Source organism: Trichoderma breve, chromosome 4 (genome assembly GCF_028502605.1).
Source record: "Trichoderma breve strain T069 chromosome 4, whole genome shotgun sequence".
Lineage (NCBI taxonomy): Eukaryota > Fungi > Ascomycota > Sordariomycetes > Hypocreales > Hypocreaceae > Trichoderma > Trichoderma breve.
In genome coordinates this window covers 2112545-2132640 of record NC_079235.1, presented here as the reverse complement: position 1 = coordinate 2132640, position 20096 = coordinate 2112545, and the positions used below count along the sequence as shown (strand labels likewise).

General features: G+C 50.9%; 6 protein-coding genes across 6 annotated transcripts; 4 read left to right on the top strand and 2 right to left on the bottom strand.

Annotated features, from left to right (window-relative positions):
- Positions 1-1177: 1177 nt before the first annotated feature.
- Positions 1178-4001, bottom strand: T069G_06916 (inhibitor of apoptosis domain-containing protein; the record flags this gene model as incomplete). Its single annotated transcript, XM_056174126.1, has 7 exons — positions 1178-1878; positions 1936-2283; positions 2353-2500; positions 2558-3275; positions 3331-3440; positions 3503-3796; positions 3858-4001. 7 exons carry the CDS (start codon positions 3999-4001, stop codon positions 1178-1180), a joined length of 2463 nt encoding a protein of 820 aa, XP_056027705.1.
- A 1461-nt stretch (positions 4002-5462) lies between these two features.
- Positions 5463-6003, bottom strand: T069G_06915 (coA binding domain-containing protein; the record flags this gene model as incomplete). Its single annotated transcript, XM_056174125.1, has 2 exons — positions 5463-5830; positions 5904-6003. The coding sequence occupies 2 exons, from the start codon at positions 6001-6003 to the stop codon at positions 5463-5465; spliced, it is 468 nt and encodes a 155-aa protein (XP_056027704.1).
- A 1317-nt stretch (positions 6004-7320) lies between these two features.
- On the top strand, positions 7321-7936 carry T069G_06914 (EF-hand domain-containing protein; the record flags this gene model as incomplete). Its single annotated transcript, XM_056174124.1, has 3 exons — positions 7321-7501; positions 7583-7816; positions 7908-7936. The coding sequence occupies 3 exons, from the start codon at positions 7321-7323 to the stop codon at positions 7934-7936; spliced, it is 444 nt and encodes a 147-aa protein (XP_056027703.1).
- A 1309-nt stretch (positions 7937-9245) lies between these two features.
- T069G_06913 (peptidase family m3 domain-containing protein) lies at positions 9246-11497 on the top strand (the record flags this gene model as incomplete). Its single annotated transcript, XM_056174123.1, has 3 exons — positions 9246-9977; positions 10057-11162; positions 11224-11497. The coding sequence occupies 3 exons, from the start codon at positions 9246-9248 to the stop codon at positions 11495-11497; spliced, it is 2112 nt and encodes a 703-aa protein (XP_056027702.1).
- A 714-nt stretch (positions 11498-12211) lies between these two features.
- Positions 12212-12923, top strand: T069G_06912 (acetyltransferase (GNAT) domain-containing protein; the record flags this gene model as incomplete). Its single annotated transcript, XM_056174122.1, has 2 exons — positions 12212-12590; positions 12649-12923. The coding sequence occupies 2 exons, from the start codon at positions 12212-12214 to the stop codon at positions 12921-12923; spliced, it is 654 nt and encodes a 217-aa protein (XP_056027701.1).
- A 4780-nt stretch (positions 12924-17703) lies between these two features.
- T069G_06911 (fungal specific transcription factor domain-containing protein) lies at positions 17704-20090 on the top strand (the record flags this gene model as incomplete). The annotated part of the gene is made up of 2 exons (XM_056174121.1): positions 17704-18056; positions 18305-20090. The coding sequence occupies 2 exons, from the start codon at positions 17704-17706 to the stop codon at positions 20088-20090; spliced, it is 2139 nt and encodes a 712-aa protein (XP_056027700.1).
- Positions 20091-20096: the final 6 nt, after the last annotated feature.

The window sequence follows — 20096 nt, the reverse complement described above, 5'->3', positions numbered from 1 at the left end:
ACTGCGTTCTGGAAAGACTTGCTGCTGTTTGACGTGGAGAATCTTCGTTTGATGGATGACGAGAGCGGGAGAGTCGTTACGAAGTCGTTGTATTCGTCAACGTTGGGGATGGGGACGATGAATCCTGGGTATGCCAATCCGATCATATCTGTTTAATTGGCTTGTGTTTTCTTGACTTCCTCTCTTGCTGCTGTCTGATAACGCTGCAAGGCCTTTATTCTTCTCAAACGATCTGGTTTCGTAAATAAACTATATAATTATGAATAGGAGAGAGAGAGAATCAGCAAGACAAAAGGCAAAAATACTACGTCGCGTTGAAATATGCCAGATAAGACAGTATCCATTCCGGCATGCCATTCCAAGCCCCCTTTAAAACGATCGACGACGCCTCATCTGACTAGCATCACACAGCTGACAGACTCAAGTCACATCATAAAGTATATCTACGGCCATGGGATAACTTATGAACAAAGAGATGCATTCAAGGAGCGTTCCCTGTTTATTAAGTCTCAAAGAGGGTTCTTATTTTCCCATCACCATATATAAATGCATTCTTCCTAAGTCGAATGTAATGAATATTGTTCCTTCATTGACTCGTGACAATGAATGGCGTGAAAGCCTGTCAATCAGCCATCTTGAAACCATCAGCCGCCACGCGCTAAATCAAGCCATAGGTATGCAACAGTATCGTTCCAAAAGCTAGAGTCGTGAGACTCTCCAACACGCAAAGGCGGAACAAGTCAATGCAAGAAGAAAAGAGCTACTGAGTGAGCTAGTGTTTGATAGACACAAGTGCGGCAACATCATCTCACAGCAGCAAGTAGAACAGACGACAGTCTTTCTGGAGCATGCAGCAGTCAAGCATCGAGCTGTATTCAATTAATGTCACAAGTAAAGCCAACAGTGTAAACCATTGTCAGCATTGAAAATGCTTCCTCATTGCAGCTATACATTGCAGCTAGCATCTCCCTGTCACCGATTCGACTCCCATATACATCTGTTTCCAACGCCCGATTCTAATCCCAAATGCAAAAAGCCAAGGCTCAATCGCCATATCATCTTTTGTGCCCATCATGTATCCATTTGCTAAATCAGAGAAAAAAGAAGAACAAAACTCCTCCCATGGTTCCATACACGCCATCATATACAACGCATTACACATTGACTCGGGCTTCCATCAGCTGGTTTCGTCCACCTCAAGGCCTTCCAAAACTTTGATGGCTCTTGTGCCCTCCATCTCGAATCGGTTGACCAAAGACTCGCATTCAAACTTGAGCTTCTTCTCTGCCTCGGCTGCGTTAAAGTAAATCCACTCTTCCACAGTCATTCGTCTTTCCGGACTGGTCAATTCCTTTCCGCGTTTCAAAAAGCGATCTACTTCATTCTCCTTGCCCGGACTTTCGAGCGGCGTCTCAAATATCGCCTCCAGACTCGCCGTTACCCATGGTGTTGTGCTTCGAACACCGGCCATAACGTTGCGCTTCGAAGGTGATCCATGGGTGGGAGTTGACGCTTTGGGAGCCAGCACAAGGCGCTTGGCAGCGGTGAGATTGGAGGGCGGCTGGTTCTCTGCGTCTGATGACTGAGGAGATTGCGAAGGCGACAGAACCGCCTGCCTAGCCGAAGGCACGGGCGACAAAAGCTTGGACGGAGTGCCTGATGCCAAGGACACAGCCGCTCCCCTAGGAGAGAAAATGGCTCGAACTGGCGACTGCCTAGGCAATCGCATGGGTTCCTCCACCGACTCCTGAGCTTCGACAAAGTCATCCTCAGCTTCCGTCTCAACAGGCTCCACGGGTATCGCTTCGACCACTTTCTTAGCCGGTCTTCCGCGTCCACGCTTCCCAGGAGCAAGAGCATCTTTGCTCTTCTCAACAGCTGCAATATCACGAGGACCGTGTAACACGGAAGTAGTCTTAGACGGCCGTCCCCTACGTTTTGGGGCCGGGGCAGGCGCAGCCAAGATGTCCTCATCCGACCCCGTTGACTCTAGTGACAGCAATGACGCATTTGAGGGTCGACCGCGAGCTCGCTTTATGGGGGCGTTAGCTGAAGGGGCGTCGCCGGTCTCAGCAGACAATAGAGATGCTAATGACAATCTAGACGGCGGCCGACCCGGTCCGCGCTTAATCGATTGTTGTGACGATTCAGCAACATCAAGAGTGGCAGATTCATCTTGCGATCCGAGAGAGGCCCTTGGTCGTCCACGCCCTCGCTTTCCAGCAGCGGTGCTGCCCGCACTAATGTCAGCCGATCCCACTCCCTCTTCTTCCTGCTGTGACTCTGGGAATTCGGATTCAGTCTCCCGCTCGACCTTTTGGGCTTTGACTTGTTTTGCTCCTTTTGGCACACCAGCTTTGCGACCTCTTTTAGGTTTCGGGGGCCGCTCTGCTTCGTCAACCTCCATCTCAGCTTGTAAGGCTTTAAGCTCATCATCAAGTTCATCCTGAGCGGGTTCGGGCACCGCCGGATCAAACATGGCATACTCAGGCGACCTTGGCTTTGCGGGTCGAAAAGCTTCATTCTCCGAGTCTGTCACAGTTCTATTCGCTTTAACCTTGTTTCGTAACAAGTCAGAATCGTATGAAATCTCCTCATCGTCGGTGAATTGTCGATTCAGGTCAGCCTCCAGCTCACGTTCAATCTCATCATCGTCTGGAATCCCGCCGCGAGCCCGTAAGGACGCCATGGATGCATGCGAGATCAACTTCGGGGCGCCCTTACGACCCCTCTTGGAAGGAGGCTGCGCTGCATTCTTTTTGTAGGAAGCCCTGGAGATGTCGGTCGCCTCGGAGTCGTATTCGTGAACACCATCAATGCTGCCAACGCTAGGGGTTCGTGACGCTCGTTTTTTCGATATGGGCCCGTCTGTTGAACTCAGTACCGGGTCTTCCACTGCGTCGCTCGGTCTCTTCTTGCCGCGCCTAGCCTTTGGGCGCTGTGTTTCTTCCTCCATCTGGCTACTCTGGTCCAGCTCAGACTGGTCATCTTTCTGGATCTTCTTTCTACCAGCCTTTGCCGCGGCCCCCTTCTTTGCTCTGGGTTTTTTCATGTCCAGTTGTGAAGCCGAAGAGGCAGTTGTAAGAAGACTGTCTTCAGGTCCCACACTCACATCACTGGCATTTGAAATGTCAGCTGCGGCTGTCCCATAAGACTGAACAGATGATGCTGAGTTGCGCGATGCTTTTCCACGTCCAGAGCCTTTTCCCAGCGCCCTATATTGGCTAATTAGGGAGAAAAAGGGACAATCAGGGGACCGATTGTAATGTTCATCTCTAGATGACAGTTAGTCAGTCTGTACGGGCCAGGGGACAGATAGTCAAGTCTCACAAAGGTTTGTCGCCTTGCTCCCATCCATCAAGTGCCAATTGACAGTATGTACACGTAGCCATGTCGTCCGATTCTTCGGTTGGGGTGTATTTCCACCCAGCATCCACCAGCTGGTAACATGTCAGCATGATATTTCAGTTCCTGGGCTTCATCCTCTCGAGCGGCGACAAACCTGCTTAGTCTTGCACTTCCATCCCTTTTTGTTTTCGTGAGGCCATCTGTCCGCAAAAGTCGCTCTACGTGCTTCGATCATCTCGGGGTCGTTGGGATCCTCTCGTCCGTAGTCGCCAATGTCAACCTCAATGGCAGCAACTATTGCCCAGCCGCAATGGGGGGCATGTTTGACGTGCTCGTATATCGGGTCATCGCCTGCTTCCCATCCATCGAGTCCCTTTCCGCATAGAAAACAAACAGTGTTATCGGGGCTATCAGGGCTTGGTCTAAACACAAACCCGGCTCTGGCAAGCTACAAAAGAGGTCAGCACGTCTCCCATCGATGCACTGCCTGGCAATAATAGGGCGCGTACGCTTGCGATAGAAATCTGCTTATGGGGCCAATTGAGAGCTTTGGCTGCTCGGCCACCGGTTGTTGATCCGCGCTTCCTGGTGGCTCTCTGAAAGGAAGCCAGGCGGGCTTCGTAGGTAAAATACTGATCAAATTCTGTGGCCATGTTGAGGATCGCCTCAAGCGTGGGCGAGGGACGGCAGCTGGAGGCTTGTTGTTGTATACTCGTAATTAGTTTCTGGGTCGGAATGGCGTGAACAAGAGACAACGCAGGCACGAAGGGCGCAAAGCTCTTAACCGACTATCAGAGGCCCAAGAGCAGCATCTCAGGAAGTGCCAACTGGTTGTATATCGGCGGTTTGCGAGACGTGATTGGGAGGTATTCGTCCTTTGTCGAAGTCTGATAAAAGGTGTGATATCGGGGTTTCGGCTTCGATTAGGGGAGTCGAGTCGAGATTGGGCCTGCGAGAATGGACAGCAGCTGAGACAACAGTTGATTGTTTGTTTGACGCTGCATCGTGACGTGGGTCCGCGACCGCGTTTGTTTACTTCCATCGCAGGGTGGGGCGCGGCTTCAGCCACTGAACTTACAGCGCTTGGCTCCCTGGAAGCCCCTGGAAGCGCCACGCTAGGGAGGCCTGGCACTGTAATTTGCAATCCATGGATCACTGACCAGATGATAGGAGTTTGGTTGTAAGAAGTTGAATATATCACCCAGCTTGCTTGCATTATTACTGGCCACAATTCCTTTTCTCAACTTTCATTTTCATAGTCCAGTATAAGGTAAATAGGTTGGATGGTGACCAAGGGCTCAGGGCGCTGTAGTCGCAGAATAGCAGAGCCTGATAGCAGTAGAGCTCAAAGTCCTTGTTCCCAATCTTCTCAAGTACAAGTATAGTTGAAATGAATACGATGGTGTAAATGTACCTGTGTGAATAGAAGCATAAGATGTATAGAATAGAGTAGCTTTATATATAGAGCATCCAAGGTACAATACAGAATCTTGAACTGAGCCGCCATAGTCCATAAGAGATGTGGGACAGAGGTTTACTTACATTGGCTTTCCGGAAGTCTTCGTTTAAAACGTGCGCCGTGGCATTGGATCTACCTGTACATAACGTCGCCTTGTCTGGTCTTCTATCCACCCAAGTATCTACAAAAGGATTTCATACTACCTTTATCTCATATCTCAATCTCCATGCGGTCTCTATATGAAATGCTATTCACACGGCCCATATGCCACCGAACGACCGTATTTAGGCGTCCTCTTTCTCCAACTACTCATATACTACTTGATAGCGTGAGATTTTACTCGTAAAATAAGGTATGGGTAAAGTACTTTTTCCAGCCTGTCGCTCGCAAAATGGTGGTTTAGACATTTCTCATGCAAGTTTTGGTAGTCTGAGCTTCTTTTCATCTTTCATGCAGATATATTATTGTTCATAAGTTGAACAGATGAGCCGCCTCCGAAGCCATATCCTCTGTAATCTCACTCGGTCTAATCTCATCCAGTCCCACCGGTGCACGGCAGGGTGAGTCCGATAACGGGTATAATGACCACAGATAGTATTCCAATTGAGAAACCTCCGTCCAGGTCGCCGTGCAATAGCAGCAACTCAGAGCTACACTACAACTTTCCAGCATCCTTCAAAGCTTTTCCACCATCAACAAGGACGCACCAGCCCTCAGAGCCCCGGCCTCCATCTCCGTAGACGACAGCCTCAAAAGTTCCGTCAGCCAAAGCGAAGTCCAGAACGTCCTTGTCAAAAGTGCCGGGCTGCAGCCAGACCGCAGGAATACCAACGCTCTTGGCTTCCTTGAGGACATTGATGGTGATGCCGGGGTGAGTGATGATGGAGACAGACGTTTCTGTCGGCTTCGGTAGTGACTTCACATCTGGCAATGTAGGATAATCCTCGTCATTCACCGTGACGGTCTTGGACGCTGGGTTGATGGGAGTGACGGGCAGATCATGATTCAGATACCAGGCATGAACTGTAAAAGATAACAACCGAATTAGTGAGATGCTCTGATATCAAGGAGCATGAAGGAGGGGCTTGTGTTGAACCTTTGTGACCAAATTTGGCGGGGTTGGAGCTAGCTCCCACAACCGCAAAGAAGGGAGATGAGAAGAAGCGCTTGGCCGTGGCCTCGGTGACTGCAGCCATGTTTCCTGTAACTGTGTGATTTGTGTGAGAAGGGGTATTTACTTGTGAGTTTAATAGTTTGAGAGGGATTGAGTATTCTTTATGACATTTCTAAGCACCGGACTCGGCTAGCTGACGTGATTAATCGCAGGAAGTCCTCATCGGTTGATTATCGGAACATATCGAGGTTATCTCAGGATGGCACTCCAAGGTGACATTTGACGGATGAACGGCATAGACATAGATAACAACTGATTGAGACTGTAATTATTTGTCATGATCAGGTAGAGTAGCGACTAACTGAGTATTTTACTGCGGAATGGAGGAGATGGGGAGGCCCTCGAGATGATATAGTGAACTGTAGGGTAGGCAGCCAACAGAGTCCAAGGTGCTCGACCTGTAAGCGTAAACAGAGTTGGCGATCGATCATTACAGCAAGGTTTTTTTTCATACAATATACTCAGCTGCGGGCAAATATAATAATGAGGCAGACTATATATACCTACCTAGATATGTATAACGCTCCGTGCAATTGTTAGGATCCTATTATAGACACCAACAATCCTTGGTGTGATGCTCGCTCTTATGTTTTGGAAACTACAGCACTCTACGATGATAAACAGTGAGACGGAGGTTGTTTGAAAACCCCGGTCCTACTCTATTCTTGGTAAACAGCGGCAATACTACTCCAGACTACTCCGTAGAAGATGCATAATCAGAACCGTAGCGTTGTTATGGGGCGCAATGCACGGCATAAACCATGGCAGCAAATCATCCATCGATTATGCCGCCTAATTATACAGACCGCCTCCACGACAAGCGACAGGTCGATTGGCTGCGATGCCGACTATTGACTCGTTGCCCCGTCAGGACCAGGCAAGGGGACCCAGTGGGGCATCAATGTCAGGAGACGCAGACCTCTTGTTGTCATTTTCAACTTTGCATCATTGTTGAGTCTGAAAGACATCATTGACGACGGTTTTTGGAACACGCGTGCTGAACCCGAACCGACTTTTGAGACAGCGACACAGAGACAAGTCCCATCTGACAAAGCAAAGCTGACACCAATCACAATGGTGAGTTGCCCCAGCACCGCTCGATGTAAACAAAGCCGGCCCGAGTTCGTCTGGTGCTGGCGCCGCACATGATTCGCCAGCACCTGTTGCTTCCCGTTTTGCGCGCAACTCGAAAGCCAAAATATCCCAAAACAAACCGCTTGTCCCCCATTTCTCCTGCGAAAAGAAGCTGCATCACCCGGTCGCATTCGAGAGACTTGCGCTTCAGCCCGGCATTTGCACATTTTGAGAAACGAAACGAAGAAGAAAAAGGATAAAAAACATGGCTTCTAATCAGTTTGATTCCCAGGCCTCGACCAACTACAAGGAGGCTTTTGCCCTGTTCGACAAGCGCGGCAACGGTCGCTGTGCCGTCGACTCGCTGGGTGACCTGCTGCGAGCATGCGGCCAGAACCCCACGCTGGCTGAGATCCAGGAGCTGGAGAAGGGCCTCGGAGGCGAATGTAGGTTTCGCATATTCTCCCGTTCTCGATTTGTCGATTATGCGCAGCTGTGCTGACTCTTGCTCCTTACCCCTGGCGCAGTTGATTTCGAGACCTTCCAGCGCATCCTGAACCGACCCGGCGGATTCCGCGACCCTGGCGAGCCCGAAGAATACTGCCGTGGCTTCCAAGTGTTTGATAAAGACATGACGGGCTTTATCGGCGTCGGCCAGCTCAAGTACATCCTGACCAACCTGGGCGAGAAGATGACGGAGGAGGAGGTCGATGAGCTGCTCAAGGCTGTGGACACCAGCTCTGGCCAGATCAACTACACAGGTACGACCTCACCGGCATGGCTTTTTTTGGCCTGCATTTGTCTCCCTATATTACATCCAGCTTGCTGACCGTGCGCTTGTTTTCTACGCAGATCTTGTCCGAACTATCCTCGCCAACTAAAATTCCCCTTGTACGAAGAACCTAACCCCCGGTGGCATCTAAGTGCATCTGCGAACGGGATGGCGTTGCTATGTGTTTGTTTTGATTATGGCAGTGAAATTGGGCACGCTTGGGATTGATGAATTTTTCTTTTGTACGGGATGGCCGTAGACTTTGTTTGCTACCAGTGGAAATATGAACATGTGTTGGTAACTTGGAGTGCACAATGGAATGAGTCGGCCGTCTTGAATCTGAATATTTTACTGGATGTGAGAGCGACTACTCCCTTGTTCGGTAGTAGTAAATTGTTCCGTATCTATGTCAAGTACTAAAGACGTAGGTAACCACTGTATCTTTGCACTTTAGTAGTTGTAGATCGACCTTGTTATTACCGTTAAATTGGCATGCATTTTTCCGATTGCATGGCTGGTTAACCTGTCTTCAACCCCCCTTTGCATGCGGAGCAACCCCGCGATGCGGTTGGGCTTAGCGGCTCACCACCTGCCGGATAGAGTCACTCCAAAGTGCAAATACCGGAGCTTAAGGTATTGACATGTGGTAATGCTGCCCAAACTGAATTCATTGCCCACGCCAGTAAACTGCCTTGACTGCATACGAGTACAATAGGTGGCAATAACATTACTTGCTGCTTTGGACCGACTTGGCATTTCTTCAGTATAAATCCGGCGTTCTCGGCGCCGTTGAAGAAGCTACTAAGCGGCCTAGCTTAGCATTAATGATGCCTTTTGTAAAGTCTAATAGCTATTATGAGAACAGCCTCTGCCCCATGGGAGGCGAGAGGCGGCTGAAGCCAGCAGCCATTTATCGGCGCTAAATAAACAATCATAGATACAATACAAGACAATACTACGATAGTATAATCTAATGCAATAATACAATCAACACAATTAACGTTTTTCGATCCAGACTCCCAATTCACACTGTTCAACCCAAAGCCGCGTTCTGCCGCGTCAACTGTCTCGTCTCTGGGCATCACTCTACCTACCCCTCACCAGCACTCAATTTCCGCCCTTCTGGTAGGCTGAAGCAACATCACGCTGTCATACGTCCTGCAGTCCAAGCGGGCCAATTTGGGACAGAATCTCCGGCCAAGCTTGTACTTCGTACGTAAGGACAGCCCGTCATCGAGCTGGAGCGACCTCGTGCCATAAAGCCCCTCCTTCTCCTCCTCTCCCTCCTCGTGCTCCTTCTCGCCGCAACCCTGGCTTCCCAACGAGCTCTTCTGCGCCTCAACTCTCTTGCGAGTCACGTACGGCTGCAAGGAATAGCCCGTCTTCCCTCATATCGTCGCTTCTTGACCACCAGCAGCATGGCTCCCGAGCAATTTCGAAACCCGCCGCAGCGGCCGCCGGTCTTTACGGCCACGGCTGAATCCATTCTGGCTGATGCGAAGAAGAGCGCCGACCAGAGCAAGAGTGTCTTGGATCAAATCGTCGCCAGCGTGACTCCCGAGACTGCTACTTTCGACAACACTCTGAAGCCCATCCTCATTGATGGCAACGATTCTTCAGGCCCCCAGAACATCCTGACCTTTTATCAACATGTATCGACAAACGAGTCCCTCCGAGAAGCTTCCACCAAGGCTGAAGAGCTCTTGAACGATTTCTATATTGAGGCAAAGATGCGAGAGGATGTGTTTAAGCTGGTGGACGCGGCCTATGCCACTCGAGAGTCTCAAAACTTGGACAAAGAGTCGCTCCATATCTTAGAGAAGGAACGCCAAAAGTACATACGCAACGGCTTGCTTCTTCCACCTGGAGAGAAGAGAGACCGCTTCAAGGAGATCCAGAAGCGCCTTAGTCAACTCTGCATCCAGGGCAAGAAGAATCTCAACGAGGAAAAGGGTGGAGTCTGGTTTACTCCCCAGGAGCTCGAGGGAGTGCCCAAAGATGATATTGATGTCGACACGCTCGAAAAGGGAACTGGCGAAAACGAAGGAAAAGTGAAGGTCACATTCAAATACAATCACTTTACCCCTTTGAGCAAGTATGCTATACATGAAGATACCAGACGCAGATATATTATTGCGGATTCCAACAAGGTATGAGACCAGCCCATCAGGGTTCTCTCCGCACTAAGTATTACTATATATGACTCTTTGGCTGACGCGGCATATTTAGGTAAACAACAATGTCGAAATCTTCAAGGAGATTATGGTGCTTCGAGATGAAGCTGCTCGACTTTTAGGCTACCCGAACCATGCAAGCGTCCGGATTGAGGAGAAGATGGCAAAGTCGCCGACCCGCGTCAACGAGTTTTTGGGCGACTTGAGAACTCGCTTGGCCCCTGGAGGCGAGAAGGAAGTCCAGAAACTCACAGAATACAAGAAGCGAGACTATGAAGAGCGCGGCATCCCCTTTGACGGCAACTTTTATATGTGGGATGCTGGTTACTACACGAGAATCATGAAAGAAAAGGAGTACAGCGTAGATGAGGTCGCAATCTCACAGTACTACCCAGCAGAATCAACATTTGCTGGCATGCTGAAGATTTTTGAAGAAATCTTTGGCTTCGTCTTTGTTGAGCTCGGCCCGGAGGATCGCGCGCGACTGAGCCCCACCGGAAAGGCTGAAGATATCTCTTGGCATGAAGATGTCATCGTTTACAGCGTCTGGGATGAGGCCGCTAAGGGCGGTGAGTTCTGCGGCTACCTATACCTTGATCTCTTCCCTAGAGACAACAAGTACGGACATTATGCAAACTTTGGAATCGAGCCCGGCTTCCTCACGGTAGATGGAAAGCGAAGCTACCCTTCAACCTCTCTGGTGTGCAATTTCAGCAAGCCAACCGCGACCAAGCCGTCGCTGCTCAAGCACCATGAAGTCGTTACCTTCTTCCACGAGCTTGGCCACGGCATCCATGACCTTGCTGGCCGATCTCGTTTCAGCTATACCCATGGCACTGCCACCGTGGCTGATTTCGTTGAAGCACCCTCTCAAATGCTTGAGAACTGGTGCTGGACGCCAAGTGTATTGAAATCGCTGTCGAAGCACTGGGAGACTGGGGAAAGCATCCCCGACGAGCTTGTAGAGAAGCTGGTAAAGACCAAGCATCTCAACTCTGCAATCGGCGCGCTGTCTCAGCTCGTTATCGGAACTTTTGACATGACCGTTCATGGCCCGAAGTCCAATGAAGAAGCCAAAGATATACATTATGGCAGGCTCTGGAACCAGCTCCGTCATGACATCTCGGGCATCAAGGGCCCAGAGGATGCTGGCGAAACTATGTATGACCTCCCCATTTCTCTATTCCACTCGATTGCGTCGCTCATTACTAACATGTGCTAGTGAATGGGGCAACCGATATGCCACCATTGGTCATTTCCTCGGCGGTTACGATGCCGGCTACTATGGCTACCTCTATTCTGAAGTCTTCTCGTTGGACATGTTCCATTCTTTCTTCAAGAAGAACCCAATGGACGGTAAGGAAGGCCGACGATACCGCCACACGGTGCTGGAACGCGGCGGCAGCATCGAAGAGATGGAGTTTTTGAAGGAGTTTTTGGGCAGAGAGCCTAGCACCGAGGCGTTTTACGAAGAGTTGGGCATTTCTGCCAAATAAGTGTTGACACCACCAGTATTAGGTAGTCGGTATTGGAATCATACCAATCAGTACAAAAAAGAACCATGACAGACACATACATCAGCAACTCAAGGGGAACCAAACAGTCAGTATTCATTCTAAATATATAGAATAGATGACTCCTTCACCAACTCGCTTGACTGACTTCATTTGCCGTGCATGACCCCCGGTTTGATAGACTGCCAAAAAGACAAAAGTTTGCGACCTGTGTGGATCGAACACACGACCTTCAGATGTCAATTAAGATGACTGGAGTTGGAAGACTTCAGTCTGACGCTCTCCCAGCTGAGCTAAGGTCGCAATCCATTGGTTGAAAGAGTAGCGGGATTTTTCACATTATACAGGCTGTGACTATGACTCTGATTGTGGAAGATGGCTTGGATCGTGGGGGTTGAAAAGAGTGGAGATCTGGCTTGAGGCGTATTTTGGTGGGGCAGATGCAGCTCTGCCAATCAGGTGGATCATGAGTACGTATCTTTTTTTGTTGATTGGATGAAGAAGTTTCCACATGTTAGAGAGAGCGTGGGTGGGCATGTGAGTCGTCGAAGTTGTGATATTTGCTGTGTGTTTGTGTGTACGATATTTTGTTCATGAAGAGGCTGAGTGAGACCAAGGTGTTGAGATGAATCAATGAATGAGTTGATTAATGCGTTGATGACATACATCCACCAAAAATAGAATACTACAACTACAATGTCACTTATACTCTGCACGCCGTCCGAAACCGATGTCTCGGCGGTATCAACGGTGCACCTGCGGGCCATGGACGAGAACCTCCTTACGCACGCGCAGTTCCCGAGCCCGGAGGGTCTGCAGTTTTTCCACGGCTGGTTGGAGATGAACACGCTGGAGCATCTGAGAGACGGGGACAAGGGGGTGCTGGTTGCGAAGGATGGGGAGACGGGGGAGGTGGTGAGTTTTGTCAAGTGGCTTGTTCATAGGCCTGGCGAGCAGGAGCAGGTTGAAGAGGAGGAGTGGCCGGATATTGCGAGGGCCGAGTATTTGGATCCGTATGCGGCGTTGACGGAGAGGGTGAGGAATAGGGCTGTTGGAAAGGAGACGGCATATTATCGTGAGTTTGATGAGACATCTTTGGATTTGACCGGCTGCTAACAACAAGATCATGATAGATCCAACGTATCTTTGCACGGATCCTCGCTGGGCTGGACGCGGAGCTGCATCATTGCTTCTGCGCAAGGTCCAGGAACTCGCCACCGCAGAGGGTCTCCCTCTTGTGCTAGAAGCTACGATGAATGCTGTGACGTTTTACCAAAAGATGGGCTTTGACATCAGAGATGAGCTATCGATGATGTTGCCGCCTCGAGGGTCGAGTGAGCCTACGGAATTTTATGAAGAAAAGTGCATGGTGTGGACGCCGCCGAAGGCTGCAGCGGCAACATCATGAATCGGAGTTTTGAATGTACACGGTTATGAATAAGAAATAGAGGTGTTGATAGATATGACGGTTTGCATATAGAAGCGAAAGACATTCATCTTGCGGCTCGATACTGTACATGCCTTGCCAATTCTTTGACAGAAACACCAAGCTTACACGGCCAATGGCATATCAAAGCTGCACAGCATCTCACGAATTGCATCATGGGCGGAATCCCCACATGCACGTGGCATATAGCCTGATTTGGGGGAACTTGTCTACACGTATCGATCTTCTCCACGGGGGAATGGCATGTTCAGCTGAAGGATTAGCCACCAACGTCTTAACACTGAGTCGTGGCCTCGATGCCACAGATGGGATGGGCGAGACATGGAGGGAACGGAGAATAACGATTCCGGGCTCGGGATAATTCGAAACGACCGAGTTTATTTCACGTCAAACGTGCGGTCAAGAATCAGCAGACGAGCGCGGGAGAAGCGAAATCTCGTTACGTAGTGTCATCTCATCATAGCTGCGGGCCTGCATCCTAGATCGCGTGAGGGAGGGGGGGAATAGAACAGCACTGAAAACAAAAAAAGATGCATGCCAATGCGTGCACGCTCCGTGAGGAAGAGCCAAGATGTACTTTTGTCGGGACTGAAGAACATTTTTGTCTTGATCGAGTCCAGATCCTCATGCAGATGACGTCTACTGAGTCACTTGGACAAAGTTCTAAGTTCTCAACGGCCCCTCGGTTTGAGCTTTTTCGGGGCCGCGGCCGATCCAACGCTGCGTGCGGGAGGGAACTTTGCGATGGGCTTGATTGGAGAGCCCGGTAATGAAACAAGAAAACGGGCCGTTGCTACGTTGACTAAAGAAGGAGTTCGCGGAGACGGCCGAGGAACGGACCACGGAGAAAATAGTAATTACGGTAAAAAGTTGGCGCGCGCGTTATACAACGAATTTGTTACGTGTTCTCTGCGGCCTTGAGATATTACAAGCACACAATACGAGAGGGAAAACCTGACGGTTGGCGCGGTCGTTTGGGGGAATATCAACATCCCAGAGCCAAAAAGGCCGCAAAACGGGGAGTTTCGTTCGATTGTGTGGGGGGCACGTGTATTTCACGGGCAGGGGTTTTGGGGCGATGAGCCGAGCCATTTTCGTTGTTCGTTTCTGTTCCGACCTCTCTTTCGTTTGCATGAAAGTGATGAGGAACAAAAAGGGGAACAGGGGGGTAGCAGCAGAGCGAGTTTTCTCGTCTGATGAAGACAGATAAACTACGGCAGACGGCTGCACTCGTATATTGCAATTTGTCACTTAATTCTCGCAAATGCAACCTCCGGAGCTCGGCTAACGTGCCTTGGCGCCTTGCCTTGTGCCTGTACCGCCAACGGCACGAGATGTGTTGCCAGAACCACCCAATGAGGCTGAATCAAGATGTAGTGGCATATGCCGACATCTGAATGGAGATGGAGTGGTGGTGACATGCCACCTGAGATGGGCACCGGGGGGCTGAGCGCAGGCGTTGGCCATTACGTGAGAAGTATTCAAGGCCTGTCGCAGCGAGGCTTTTCCATTTGGTAATAGTACGAGCTTTACGGAGCAGTAGCAGCATTTGTGTTTTTTTGGCCTCTTTGCTTAGCGGAACCAATGCAGTGTTGCGTTTGTTGCTTATTTTTTCCTTCTTATTGGGCTGATTTTATTTACACTACCGCCACGCATTGGCCCGATTCGGCACAGAGAGAGATCGGCTGGCTGGCAGCACCGGCAATTTCGACGAGGGCTTCACGCTGCTTTGAAGGTCCTCATCATGTAATCCAGCATAGAGTAGTGCCGACGCCCTCTTTCCCGAAGCTGCCTGTTTCGGGAGCCGGTGACAGCGCGAAAACGCAATTGATCTTGCTTGACTCGAATCCGATCTCCAGTATGGTGGAGAGAGAAAAGCATCCATCCCAAGGGGGTAAAATGCACGGCCGGCGGTGACGTACATGCGACACGGAAATATTACTGCTAGCGCTCTTTTGGGCCGGCGCTGCGTTGTACCTTGTACAAGGCCAAGGCCAAGATGCCAAGCGCAGCTTTATCTCGAGCGGTTATTAATTTTGATCCGTCACAGATAAGACAAGGTTGCAAGGCCCGATTGACTAGCAGAAACGGCGTCGGTATCGCATACCTGCGCCCGTCCCCACTTGCGACGACAGATGGGTGCATGCATTGGACCCTTGATTTCTTTGGGTGACTAATTAATTGGATTGAAGCATCAAGACATTTTGGAGCTGTGCTCGTGCTCGTGCTCGTGCTTCTGTGACAGCACTCGTACACGGTACCAATCACAGGCAAATCAAATCACTGGTGTTGCATTGCATCTCTCATCTCATGATATTACGGATACTGTAGTTTTCATTTATCAGTGGCACTCGAGGATGGAACTCTGGTGAATTTTCTTTGGTAAGCATGCACGCACGCGCGGATGGGCCCATCTCCGTTATTATGCTAGGCATACCTAGGGATAATACTCCGTGCAAGCAAGCACTAGGCTCTCGGGGAGAAAGACAGAAGCTCAGGACCTGAAACCAGGCGTTCGGAAACACGCACAAAAAGCCACCGAGACACTTTTGTGGGCTCCAGGCACGGCTCGATGTATGAGTCGGGTGCTGGGAGGGAAAAAGGGGATTGCTATCTCACTGGTCAACGTAGTTTTGACAGCACGCGGGACTATTCTGTGATACAGAAATAGAACAGGTTGCTTCAGTGTAGGAAACGTCAGGATCAGACAATTTGTGTGTTTTTAATCATGCCAAGCATTGAGGATGCTGCCGTGCCACTGGGATTCCTGTAAAGCATTTTGCGTACGTACAATTTTTTCTTGGACGTCGTACTTTGTAATCGTGCGTCCTCGTACATGTGAGTCTGGAAGGCATCGCACCCATCCCACTCAGCGACGGATCCATCCCATCCAATCCAAACGAATCTAGCCTCAGCACTTGCTAGCCTCAGCACTTGTACAGAGTACGTGGGCAGACAAGGTAAGACGTTGAGTAATAGTGACCCGCCAGCAGCGCGATTAGCGAACGGCATGCTAGGTACTGCATACTTGGACGAGCATCGAAGCCATTTGCATTACATTGCATTGCATTGAATTTGCTGCTGATTGCTGTCTTGTCTTACTCGGCTGGCCGCATTTTTCAATCACTCGACGGTCAACCAAAATCAGCAAACAAGCCATCATCATTCTTACGTTTGGACAGCTGCCTGGGCTCTAGAACTCTAGCCACGGGTGGTCGGTGGCGGCGCCCTTTATTGAACGAGAAAAACAGGCCCCCCTTTGCCTAATTCGCACTTCCGGACCTCAAGATCGCCAAGCAAACGCCATTTTACAAACCGCCGCGGTTGGGTTGGCTCAAGCCGAGTCCTCTCTACTCACTAGCATCGGCGAGGGACCGGCCTAAAAGCGTCCCATCGCTTGTGTGACAATCCATCCACACTGGGTCCGTTCCGGTAAAAAGGGTAGCCCTGGTCTGGGGAAGCACATGTCATTTGTCTAATCCTCATCTTTACGTCCTTCTTCTCGCTCATTCTCACTTCTCTCACCCTCTTAACTTTATCTTTTTCCCTCAAGCTCGGCATCGGTCATTTTCGGAAGCAAGAGACACGACAAGGAACGAAAAGAAGCGAGCTGCGGCGTGGCCCATCCAGCCTCTTAGATCTCGCTCCTCTCCCGGCCTGTCCGTTCAGCTGCTGCTCTTGGCCATCTATCATCTGTCATATCCTTCGCACATAGTTCAGGCATCTGCTGATACCACCGCCACGTTTTACGTATCTTCACCGGCCCAAACTTGGCCCGATGCTCTCCTTCAGATCCTAACTGAAACCCGCTGGATGAAGTCGATCTAGGAAGGGGACAGAAAAGAAAAACGTCTGCGAGGTGGTGCTTTCTCCAGCTTTATATTCGGTTACCCCCCGGTTCAAATGACGCCGATAACCAAAGCCTATCTCATCCTGGCCACCATCATCACCTGAACTTGAAGATCCCCAAACGCGTATCTCCTCCTAGTCTGGCTGTCATCCGTTTACTTCTTGTCCCCCAATCCCATCCTGCTGCTCGAAAAAGGCCGTCCTTGGCGGGTACCAGCGACCGGGTCGTCGACCAGTCTTGCTCGTGCTTCTTATCTGCTTCGGACTAAATAAGTAGCGCCACGCCCTTTTTCAGCAACCTTATCACGGACACCCACAAAAAACATACAAGGGCCGATCTCCTACAGTTGACCAACCGTTGCTTTGGCTTTTGTCGTCCCCTTATCTCTCCGCCGTTTCCGTTATCGGGCGACCCGAGAGACGCTCGTTCTGTTCCGTTCCTCAGTCCAGCATTGGATTGGACTCAAGCCTCAGCCTCTGCCGCGTTGCGTCATACCCGAGTTGCCAGGCGTGGGGAGCCTCCTTCATCCAGCCTTGGGGTAGCGAATAGCATCACTTTTGCATCTCCGGGGTGGTTCTCTTGTCACGCAGCCTCCCGCAAGCTTCTTTTCCTTATCCCCCGCCTCCCCCAGTTGGCTGCTCGTACGGCTATTATCTATCCAATCCATCTTGAAAGATTACGGAGTTACTAGCAGCAAGCCCTTGGAGAGGCGTTCCGTATCTGCTTGCGTTTACTTATCTCCAAGTTTACTTACCTACACGCAGCACCTAATACATACCTGCTACGGAGTATCTACTGTAGATACATTTGATACCTTAGTAGTATCTATCGCTAATCTATCATACCCGCACATACTTTGACACTTCCGGGTTCATCCTAACTGGCCAAGCCATGGCCCATGACGCTCCTATCCAGCGCACGGCGCCAATCGCCATCGCTCCCAAACCTCCAAGGCCGGAGCCACTCCCACTCCCACGCCGCCAGAACAGCTCCCACAGGTTCGAGATAGGCCCCGCGAGCTTGCATGGCAGGGGATCCATCGACTCCGGCTCATTTCCTGGGGCTGCCGCTCCCCCGTGTCAGGCCTGTCGCTTCTCTGGCACCAGGTGTACCGTGGCCGAGGATGACGATGGCTGCATGCCCTGTCAGCTCAACGGCACCGAATGCTCGCTAGTGTCGCCGAGCCCTCAGACCCGTAAGAGGAAGCTTAACGGGGATTCTGCCGATGAAAGCGTCAAGAGAGGGTCAGTATTATCATTGCTCTTGTGCCTTTTGCCTTGCTTTACCTTGCTTTACCTTGCCTTGCTTTACCTTGCCTGGCCTTGCTTAGCTTTGCCTTGTTTTTGATTTGCTTCTCCTTCTCTCTCCCTCCCCCGTGCCGAATTGCCTCGCTTCGACTCGTTCCACCACATGATCCCGCCCTGTCCTGTCCCTCACAGCCAAAAGGACGTCCCACGTTGCATAACAATCTGACACATGATTGGTTTTCTAGCTCCCCCGGTATCCCCAGCCGCAGAAATCACAACTCGAGCCTCTCCAGCACTGCTGCCAGCAGCTCATTCTTGGAAGACATGGCCAATGTCGGCGGCCCCACCATGCTCAAGCGGACGCTAGGTCTCCAAGAAGATCGGTACAGCCAGTATATCGGCCCCACGACTGATTTCGAGCCCTCTCTCATCAACCTCTCTCCCTTTGACACGCATGACGAGAGCCTTCTCGCCCGCGGGACTCTCCGCAAGGTCAGCGACTCGGACACCTTTCTCATGCTGCCGGACCAGAGCACGCCCGGCTACGACCATGTAATTGAAGATCTGGACGCCATCGAGGCCATCGTGGCCCCCCATGGCCGCACACTCATCGACCTGTATTTCCGAGTCGTCCATCCCGGAATGCCCATCATCCAGAAGACCGTCTTCATGGAAAAGTATGAACGATCCTATCGCGAGTTCTCACCACCCATCCTCGCCGCCGTCTATATTCTCGCCATCAACTGGTGGGATCACCACGATGAACTGTCCAAGCTTCCCCGCCCCGACGTGCGTGAATTAGAAAGGCTCGTCCGCACGACCCTCGAAGATGCCATGTTCCGACCGAAACTGTCGACAGTCCAAGCTGGGCTTCTTCTATCTCAGCGACCCGAGGGCGACCAGTGGGCTCCGACTGCGCAGTTGGTTGCTATTGCTCAAGAGCTTGGCCTCCACCTGGACTGCTCGGGATGGAAAATCCCACCATGGGAAAAGGGGCTGCGAAGGCGTCTGGCTTGGGCCCTGTACATGCAAGATAAATGGGGTGCTCTCGTCCACGGGAGGCCCTCTCATATTTTCCCTTCCAACTGGGCCGTCCGGCCGTTGCGTGCCAACGACTTTCCCGATGTCGAATGGGATGAGAACGATCAGGAGGAGCGCCAGGACATAGAAAAGGGCCGCCTTGTTTTTACACGATTCGTGCAGCTCTCCGAGATTCTTTCCGTGATCCTCGACACCTTTTATACTCTGCAAGCCATGCAGACCGTCTCCAACGCGGGCTCTGGAGGAACACAGCTGGTCCTTTCACTAGCGAAACCTATCCAGCTTAGACTCAAAGAGTGGTATAGCGGGCTACCCACCAATATTCGGTTGGATTCGTACTCGGCAAGCAAAATGTCGGGGAGGCTATCGTGCATTGGGTATCTTCATTTGGGATACTTTGCAACCGAAATCACCCTCCATAGACGCATCATTCGATCGCTGGCATCCAACACATCGTCGGTCGACTCATACGTGCAACACATCTGCCGCAGTGCCGCTAAGGCTCGCTTGATTTCTGCCATGGATTTTGTTAACCGACTGATGCCGAATCACATCCAGTCGTTTTGGTATTTCGCCTCAAAAACCAACTTTGCCCTCATCGGAACGTTCGGATCTTTGCTCTGGGCGACATCACCTGGCCGGGAAGAGGCAGAGTGGTATAGGCGTCGACTCGGTGAATACCGGTGGACGTTGTCGGTCAGCTGCAAGCCGGGCCAGAGCAAGGGCCTGACGGAATTTGCCATGACGATGTTAGATATTTCAACCGGCCTTTTGAAGCAGCTTCCGGAAAAGCCATCCATGAGTCGCACTGGCAGCATGGCAGACTTCTCCGCCATGTCTATGCCCAGTTCATTTTCTGGCGGAGTCAACATTTTGGGCAGCTTCAGCAACTTGCCCAGCACAGACGTCAGTAATGCCCAGAGCCCTCTGAGTGAATCAGAGATTAGCGACGAGGGTATGGGAGATGATGATTATGCAACACCGATGTAAAGAAGG